The sequence below is a fragment of the Podarcis cretensis genome (genome assembly GCF_951804945.1).
Source record: "Podarcis cretensis genome assembly, chromosome: 4".
Lineage (NCBI taxonomy): Eukaryota > Metazoa > Chordata > Lepidosauria > Squamata > Lacertidae > Podarcis > Podarcis cretensis.
Window position 1 is genome coordinate 52,711,375 of NC_137173.1, and position 9,826 is coordinate 52,721,200.

General features: G+C 44.7%; 1 protein-coding gene across 4 annotated transcripts in view; it reads right to left on the bottom strand.

Moving 5' to 3' along the window:
- The window catches only part of GRIK1 (glutamate ionotropic receptor kainate type subunit 1), a 159,149-nt gene extending 150,306 nt beyond the window's left edge, over positions 1 to 8,843 (bottom strand). For all 4 annotated transcript variants that reach the window (XM_079972034.1, XM_079972031.1, XM_079972035.1 and 1 more), the window contains exon 1: positions 7,583 to 8,843. In XM_079972034.1, the coding sequence (XP_079828160.1) occupies positions 7,583 to 7,706 (124 nt within the window). In that variant the 5' untranslated portion in view covers positions 7,707 to 8,843. The remainder of the gene's footprint in view (positions 1 to 7,582) is intronic.
- Between the last annotated feature and the right edge of the window lie 983 nt (positions 8,844 to 9,826).

Consider the following 9,826-nt stretch of genomic DNA (forward strand, 5'->3'; position numbering starts at 1 on the left):
AGGTGAAGGCAAGATTCCAAATGGAGTCCTTCAGATGGGCATCCCTAGCCTGGGCGTGGTACAAATAGGCATCTCCAGGCTCTCTTCCAGTGGTAGGCAAACAGGAGAACTTCCTTCTGCAAGAACTGCAGCAGCTTCTGAAACTGAGGAGTGCAAGTGCATTTGCCAGTAAGGGGACTGGAATTGTGCAGTCATACTTGCTCCATAGAGAATACCACTTTGTCTGCTGGACTGGAATATATGTGGCTGATAACAAAATGTATTTCTTTTACAGTGGTTACACAGAATCTCAATGGAAGCTGTTGGTGACATGACTATTCATCTTACAACTGTAATAGTCAATCAATGGGCTTTTGTAACAGGTTTGTAATTTAAGTGAAGATGTTGTAAATTAAACACATTACAACACAATTAACCTGCAGGTGATGGACTCTGGAATATAAAACTCAGATTGCCACTTTTTGTCTGAAAATGAAAAACATAGCTCTTTGATTGCATATGGATTTCAAAAGAATGTGGCATTTTCTTCCTGCTCATTCAAAAGCAGATATCCTAGAATAATCAAATGTGATGCAGCAGGCGTTTTCTAATCCCTGCATCATCATATCCTCATTTGACTAAATGGATGTTTGCATTTTGGTACAAGCAAAGCTATCAATCAGTATCAATTCACATAACTGATAAATATATGTGTTTACTATATTTTCAGGACATTTGCCTTTTATTTATCTGGTGTAAATATATATTTGTAACCATGGGTTTTAAGACGGTAATGATAAAGGCACTAATTCTCACACACATATATAAAACTGTAATAAGATGCCTCTTGCAAGATTGATTAACATGTTGGCATTAATCAGTGAAAAAGCACAAGAGTGAACATCGTTGTAGTCAAGTTGGGCCTGCAAAAAATGTTATGCGGCAGAGTGGAGTGTTCCTGTTCAGGGTGCCAGCCAGCCCCTTTCAAGGATGCTCTGTTCACCTAGTTCTCAAACATGCCTTGAAAATTGCTGAGCATCTTGGTGGACCACTTAATGGTTTTTCTCCCTGCTCTAGCAATTGTAATACGTTGTGCTAGATGCTGCATGGTTTTTAATTGTATTTTCTTGCTTATTTTATTTTTGATGTATTGTACAATATCCTTCCTATCACTACTGATTCATCTGGCCCTTCTAAACAAGTGAGAAGGGAACAGAGGAGGAATTGCTTCCACCCACCTTGTCCTCTCCTTTGGAACAGCTCTACAGATGGAGGCCAATGGAGAGGGCAAATTGATGAACAGTGATGACAGAGAAATGAAAGAGTGGCCCCACTCAGACAAGGGGACTACGGTGGACATCTTCTTATCCAAAGACCGCAACAGCTGGAGCTCTGTGACATGAGCTCTGCATGTACATTTCCACTTTGAGGGGTCAGGTTGTATCATCCACTAGTTAATCTCATCAAAGCCTCATGAACTGTTTGATAAAGTCTTGATGTTCTTCTCACTACAGAAAATGAAAATTCTTGGATATCAAATCAAATGTATTGGGTTCATGAACTTGGTCTCTTTTTTTGGTAATACACATGAGTGTGTGTGCATATAAAGATAACATTTCTGCTATTACTGTGGAGTGCATTGCAAGCACATACATCAAAGGAAAGGCTTTTGTAACATGTTCTTGGAAATCATAAAGTCAGCAACCCACTGAAATCAAAATGCTATATTGTCAAAAAGCCAGTTCATTCTTTATGTATAGAGGAAATAAGTCTCTGATCCTCTATTCCAGTGCAATTTTCTTCCATTTCAGTAAGGTTTTCAGAAGAAGCTGCCTGCATCAGTCGTCTTTGAAATGAATGGGAGTTTTACAAATTCACTTCAATAGGGCTTGTACAGGACAACTTCCCAGTAAATTGGGGGTATAGTACTTTGAGACTGCATCACACAATTGAACCTTTCATTTCCGTTAAGTTTTTATTCAGTGTATACTGCACTGACTTAGTGCTTAGAAAAATGGGTATGAAATTTCCCAAAAATTAAACCAAGGATAAGAACAATAATTGACACTACCTTAAGAACTTTGCATGATCTCACCACCTCCTATGACAATATTCATATTAAGTTAACCTCTTTCTCAAGTTAGTCATCCTTAATAATTGCACTTCAGTAGGTTTTTTTCTTTTTTATAAACCAGTATAAGTACAATTCAACTGAAGTCAATAGTAGTTTCCACACTGATGGAGCCAGTCTTGTTGAATAAGAGAAAACTGGACATTAAGAGATTTGAGTAGAAATCATTGCATAGCTGTGGGCTCAGTTGCTGATGTTGACAAATCACCCATCTCTCAGGCTCCTCAGGGAAACAGAAGCAACCATTTGCCGAGTTCTTGGTTACGTATAGCTAGCTCTACATACATACATACAGTCATACATCCAGGGCCTTTGCAGACATTCAAATGAACATGGTCAGAGTGTGGATGGAGTTTGCCAACTCCAGTCTATGAGGTCTGATACTGAATACCTAGAGAGAATATAGTATGTGGCGGGGATAAGTTATTAGTGCTCTCTATGATGTCATAAGCACCTGCCAATAGGCATTTGTGAAATTATTGTTATTTTTATTGTTTATACCCCGCCCATTTGGCTGGGTTTCCCCAGCCACTCTGGGCGGCTTCCAGCAATATAGAAAAAATAATAAAATGTCAGACATTAAAAACTTCCCTGAACACAGCTCCCTTCAGATGTTTTCTAAAAGTTGTTTAATTCCCTGATATCTGGTGGGAGGGCGTTCCACAGGAAGGGTGCCACTGCCAAGAAGGCCCTCTGCCTGGTTGGTACAATGGCGAGTCATCAAAGCACTCACAGGTGTAACAGAAGTTCTAGTGGTAGAATAAGGCATGTAGACATTATGCAAATGTATGTGGCATAGAAATGAGCTGTTTTGGAGGCTGCTTAGTCCTCACTTTAGCCCTGAACACCTAGGTGTCATTGGTAACTTGAACACTGATCTCAGTTTTAACTCTGATACTAAACTCATCATACAGACACTTTGAATAATGTCAATATCCTCAGAGGTTATTTATTTCACACCAACATGGCCCTGATGTCACCAACTGGTAGTAATTTATTCAGATTGCAGATCTTTGCCTTATTGCTGAGTGTTATCCCTGTCACTCTGTAAATCTCAATGAACCTAGGATTAAACCTATGAAACATAGGGACTTACTTCAGATTAAACATGCACAGCATTGTGCTACAGGCCTTTCAATTCCTTTCCACACCACATTCCCAAATGAACACTTTCCCAGGAGCTTAACCAAGCAATAGACATAATTGCAATCTTTAGCAAATCCTGCTAAGTGGATTCTGGCAGAAAACAGACTCACTTAAATAAGAAGAGATTTATTAATCAATATAGACAGGAGAACATATATTTTCAGTGTAATAAGAAAATAAAGATAAAAAGAAAATATTTTTTTCTAGGAGAGAATCAAAGCATGCAGCTGTATCTTTTCATGGGTGCAGATAATTCAAAACCAGCTCCTGAAGTTAAAAGCCAAGACCAGTTTCTAATAAGTAATAATGACATGGCAACAGCAGCATGGTCAAAATTGCAACATTGGAAGTGCAGCTAATACACCTTCCACCAACTGAAACCCAATTGCAGCAATGCTTGCTCTACCTTTGTTTGTTTGCAGTTTTTAAAAACTTACAGTATTTGGGAATAAGTACTTTGGTTCAAGATGATGCAGATAAATGGAACAACAATCAATTGTTGAATGTATGGACAGTTTCTGCACTGGAGCCTGCTCTGCCATGTGTCAAAGAACAGGAAGAGATATCCCTTCTTAAGAAATACAATAGGACAGACTCACAAGAATTCATCATATGAGGGGAAATGGAAGCTATGAAGCTCACTCTTTGAAATTCCCCTTGTCAGTTTGGGGAAGAAGATGTTCCCATCTGTTAATGCTGTCAGTTTCCATACCTGACTGAGCTTAACAGCAAAGTACTCATAGTAGACCAATTCCTGCTAAGTTACTAACTATATGATGTCATGCTGTGGTGTACAGTCTTGAGAAATTCGGCACAATATACCTTTTAGTGAGGTACACAAGTATATTCCCTACCCCAAACCCCCACTCAGCACTCTTCATCTGATCTGGCCAAGAAGAGATTATAAGCATCTGCTTCTGTTTTCAACCAACTGCTGATTATCATTTTATTTTAACTGGGAATTTGGTTAGTTTTCACTATGGCTCATCCCTGCAGATGCTGCTGTACAACAAATCATCATCATTGACTGTTGGACATACCGGCTGGAGCTGATGGGAGTTAGAGTGCAACACATCTGGTGGGCTATAAGTTTCCTATCCCTAGGATTATCTGAAGCCAGGATCGGAAACTATTGTTTGCTCTCAGTTTGCTTGGACAAATCATGCTTTAAAACAACCAGAGTTTGTTCTTATATGGACAAAACAAATTATGTATAGTTGTAAATGGAAGTGGACATTTCCCATCATCTTCTCACAGCCACACTGAAGAGCGAGAAGGAATGGGGGAGCAAGCTTGTGATGCAACACTAGACTATGGTTTTGTATTATGTCCATGCTTCTTTCTAGGTTCTGGAATGCAGAGATTCAAGCTATCATCCTGATAGCTCCTTACTTTAGTGCTACATCAGAAGAGTTAGTGCAACCCTGGGACCCTAACTTAAGTTGCTACAAAGGTTCATGTTCCAGTGTTTCTCCCATAATTTCTGTGTAGCACAGATGAGCCATAGCAGGGTCTTTGTATCATTCTTGAGTGGATTGAAGAAGAACAGGAAGAACACAGAGCCCCTTTCTGCCTTCTTGCACAATATAGCCCTATAGAAACCATAAGGGTCAGTGTTAATTGTGCATTCTACACGAAAAAAGGACAGATTTTCCAGCTAGCAAGCTAAGAATGCTCCTTAAGAATGAAAGCAGGCTTCAGATGCAGCACAGCAATTTAAGCTGAATTAGGGCTGCTGGGCTGCCATTTTCATCTTCCATAATCTGATATTGGTTTCCACAACAATTTCAGTGCAATAATTAAGTGTAACTAGTTCCGAGATTGCATCCTAAGCCCCTCTTGATGTGCATTCTCTAAAGCAGCTCACACACTGTTGAACATATTCCCATTACGCATCAAGCTTCCATTTAATCACAAAGGGGAGCTCATTGACTTTACAAGGATTATTCATGTAGGTAGAGTGCATATGAGTTCTCAGGATCAAGGTTAGATAGGATGCAAGTGAAGGCCTTTCAGGAACAACATCCAAGATAACCCTTTGGCATATTATGGGGCTCTTTCCATTATTTATGTTTGCATGTCTAGTGTGGACAGTTTCCCATGGCTGATCTCAGAAACATTATTATTCTTATTTATTGAATTTATATACTGCCCTATACCCAGAGGTCTCAGAGGTTCACAGAAGCATGGCTGTATGAGGATTATTGCTGCATTTAATTTTAAATGCATATGTCCCTGCAGCATTTTCCCTCTTTATTATATTGCTACTGCACTGTGCTCTCATGTTATAAAGCACTATTCAGACTGGAGGAGATATAGGCATTTTCCTATACAAAAAACTGTTATGTACTCACAAAAGAAAGATACGAAATACTCAGCATCATCAAGTCCCACTTGACTTGCAAGGAACATCTTGCCTGTTTTGTAGGAGAGAGATCCTATCAGCATGAGAACCATTTTTCCTGGAGCTTAATTCAAATTATACAGCCATATGCCTATGGATATAACTGAATTCCTTTCCATTTAATAGGCCTTTCTTCACAGTTACAAAGCATTAAATCTCTGAGATAGTCTCAAAGTTTCCTGGTTAAAGGACAAACTTAACATGCATCTGTTAGCCACTTCGCTATGCAAGTTCAGTCAGCAAAAAGAAACATGTTTGGGAATCCTGCTTGAGTCATGTATTCTTCTTGTTGCTTTTCCCCAGTGTCTGCTTCCGTTTCTTTTGATACTTGGTATTCACTGTCTCACTTGACTGACACAAGAAGCCCACTGTGGGAAGAAACACTTCCTCTGAACTTTGCCTGGTTTCCATGGAGCAAAGTTTTCCCTTTAATTCTCTCTCCAGTAAACTGCACACATGTGCAGCCTTTGTGGTGTATTTCTGCCAAGTAATCAGTATCAGTGTGGGGAAAAGAACTGACACACCATCACACCAATGGATCAACAATACTGTACAATTTTTAGCTCCAACTCTTCGTTCAGATTCAAAGAAACACTTTCTGGCTTGCTCCTTGACGTCATCAAGTCACACTGTTTCTTGGGTGCCATTATTTTTTTACAAATAATAACCACACTAGCTTCAAATGCCCTGTCAGCAAGTGTTTTAAATGCTGAATCTTTTATTCAAGGTTGTGCTTTGTTAAATAGGGAGAAGCCGCCAACATTTCCCTAGTTTGACACCCAAAACAACTTGATGTGAAGTGTGAGCACTTCAACACCATCGGTTTCAAGCGAGTTAGACTGAATGGAACCACCAGAACATAGCTGACTCAGAATTAATGTAAACTAACATCCTCTAACCTACTTGCTCTCATGCACATAAACACACTTCTGTACTTATCTTCATTAATACTGGGGGGCAGGGCAGGGGATTCACAAACAAGAGATTTGCCACATCAGATTATATGGAAGTATTCCACACAAACACTTGGAATTCAATAGGAGAGGAGGGCAGGGAAATTAACCCTTTACTGCTCCATTCTTGCAAATGCAAGGTGTTGGGGTAGAAATCCATACAGAGCGGTTTCCAAACCAAAGATAACCTGAAAAGGGAACCCTAAAGGGGAACAAAACCGTTCCTTTTTCAGGGCTGAGTGCTGAAGAGTGCAACTCACCTTAAGAAACCCCACACACGCTGCACACAACCAACCAAACTTCTTTTGCTCGTTCTGTCTATTTCTCAGACCTTCTGAGTAGCTGCATTTGGAAAAGTGGGGGAGAGTGCTACTGATCCAAGAAACACGACGAAAGAGAAAGAAAGCCAGGAGGCAATCCATAGACGACACAAACACCTCCCAAGGAACAGGGACCGACCAGAGTGGGGAGGGGGGAAGGCAAGAGGTCAGTTGCGTGCACTGCAGCCAGCCAGCCAGCCAGCCAGCCTTTCAGCAGCCCGGGGCTACGAGTGTGCCCAGTCACCACCGCACACTGCGGACCTAGACAAGCGCTTCAGCAGGTAACAAGTCAAGTTTCCAAGTCATGTGAAGGATATAGACCACACACACACGCACACGCACACACACACACACACACACACACACATATATATATATATATATAGAGAGAGAGAGAGAGAGAGAGAGAGAGAGAGAGAGAATACATGCATAGAAGAATTACTGCCGGCTGATTTTTCTCACAGCGTGGTTATGGGGCGGGGATGCCTAACCCCATTTTCATCCCTGTGCGTGCGATTTGTTATTTAAAAGGGGGGGGGGTTGTATTTCGTGCATAAAAGCCAGCAAGGCAGATTTCCCCTATATAAAACAAATGCACAGCCCAGCCCCGCGGTTCCGGGCCCCCGCCCCCCTCTCGCCCGGCACTCACCGATCCGGAGCACTTGCTGGGAAGTCTGGGGGACGCCTAGGCAAAGGTAGAGCAGGAGGAAGAAGAGTCCTGCGCCGGCCTCCATCGCGGAGTGCCTCGGCTCGCAGCAAAGGGGTCTCTCCATCTTCTTCACTCCTCGCCTGGATTCATGCTTCAGCCTCTCGGCCCCGCTTCTGCTCGCCCCTCATGCAGAAGCTGCTGCTCCCACTCGGGCAGGATCGCGATCCCTCATTCTTGCTCGGGGTTTTGTTTCATCCTGGTAAGGAGCGGCGTGGTGGATGCTTGCGGGGTGCAGGGGGTCGGATCGCGGCGTGTGTGTGTGTGTGTGGGGGGTTATATTTACACCATGAAGATCTGCCGATCTTGCTGCTTGAGGGGATCCTCTACGATCCCTCCCGTCGTCTCCCACCCCCCACTTTCTCCCCCTTTTAGTCCATCACGCTACCCCTCTGCATCCAACAGCCGTCGGGGGGGGTGCTAAGTGTGTGTGTGGTGGGAAGAAAGATTTCCTCCCAGAGATCAGCGAAGCGGTTGGTGAGGTTGGAAAGTTGCCGCTCGAAATGGCCGGCGACGCGGCTCCCTCATGAGCCCTGCTGCCAAGTGCCAAAGTGTCCCTCGGGAGAAAAGGCGCGCGAGCGGGGGAAAGATCCGGGCTGGAGCGGGAGGGGAAGCGGGAAGGTCCCCTGGCCGAGGCGGATCTCCAGCAGACGCGAGCGGGGACCGAGGCGCAGCTTCTCCGCGCGCGCCTGCCTCTCTCCCTCCCTCCGTCTCTCTCGCTCTCTTTCTTTCCCGGTACAAACTAAACTACTTTGGGCGCCTTCGCTCCAGCATTGATTGAGTCTCTGCTCGCCGCCTGATGATCCCGGCCAAGCTCTTCTCCGCATTGGCCGGCGCCGCTCTCGGGGCTCATTAAAGGGGACACTGTCAACTCCAAGCCGATCAATTGGACGGAAAGTGAACGAAAATCCTTTGGTGACGTCAGACGGCGCAGCGCTCCTCTCCGGCCCGCCCGCTTGGCAGGTCTCTCCTGCCCCTTCGTCGCCTTCTCCTACCGAATTAAATACTGAACGTCTTTACGGAGCCGGGGTCCCTCGGGGGCCGCGGCCGAGACTCAGCTCGGGGCGTGAGGAGATCGGAGGAGACAGCGCGGCTGAGCATGTGCAGAGTGCCTTTCGCTCGCCGCTAGTGGCAGGCTCAACCCGATTCGGAAACGCAGCTTAGAGGTTGCGGGGCTAAGCAGTGAGACTAAAAACTCTCCCTCCCCGAGCAAGCTTCCCGGGGTGTAAATGGCTCAGAGCCTGCAGCCACGCCCTCAATAAAACTGCAGGGGCTGCGTGGATACATTTATATAGGGATCAGCTGCGAGTCATGATTGGGAGGGGGAGCCCGGTGCTTGAAAAGTATGGCCTGAACCCAGCTATAGAATTGTGACGGGCTTCACTTTATTGTTTCCCTTATGCTGGTATGTTGCGATCACAGTGAAAACCTGAAAGGCTCATTCACTTGCCAGAGTAAGGGCAGTCCATCAGTTGTCCAGGTGCACCTGCAGATAACTTCATCGCTCCTGCTTGGGGGGTGGGGAAGTCCAGAGACGACTTTCCCACAATCCACTTCAGCTACCAACTCATATCCAGCATGCAACCTTTTTTTAAAAAGCCCATGGGACCCTTTTCCTTGCCAGGAACCACAAGTGGCCAACGGGAGGCTGAGCGAGAGTCGGTGACAGGCAGAGCCACCTCCTTCCTACAAGTAGCAACGGGGAGACTAGGAAGCTGGCAGGCAGAGGTACCAACTTGAATAAAATATGGGGGCGCAGGTAAGCCCCACCCCAAGCAACCAACCACAAGATGTGGTCCGCACCATTTGAATGGGAATGCCCATCACCTTTGGGGAGGTGCAGCCTCCACAAATATTTGGGGGGGGGCAAAGAACTTTAGTCCCTGGGAGTTGGCTCCTATGCTCCCTAGAATGCATGTAAGTCAGACAACAGGCAGGTGAGGGGCTGGCTGAGGTGGTTGGGGCAGTGCCCCTGGACGGACGGTTTTGTTGTTTAGTCATGTCCGACTCTTCATGAGCCCATTGACAAGAGCACGCCAGGCACTCCTGTCTTCCACTGCCTCCCGCAGTTTGGTCAAACTCATGCTGGTAGCTTCGAGAACACTGTCCAACCATCTCGTCCTCTGTCGTCCCCTCAATCTTTCCCAACATCAGGGTCTTTTCCAGGGAGTCTTCTCTTCTCATGAG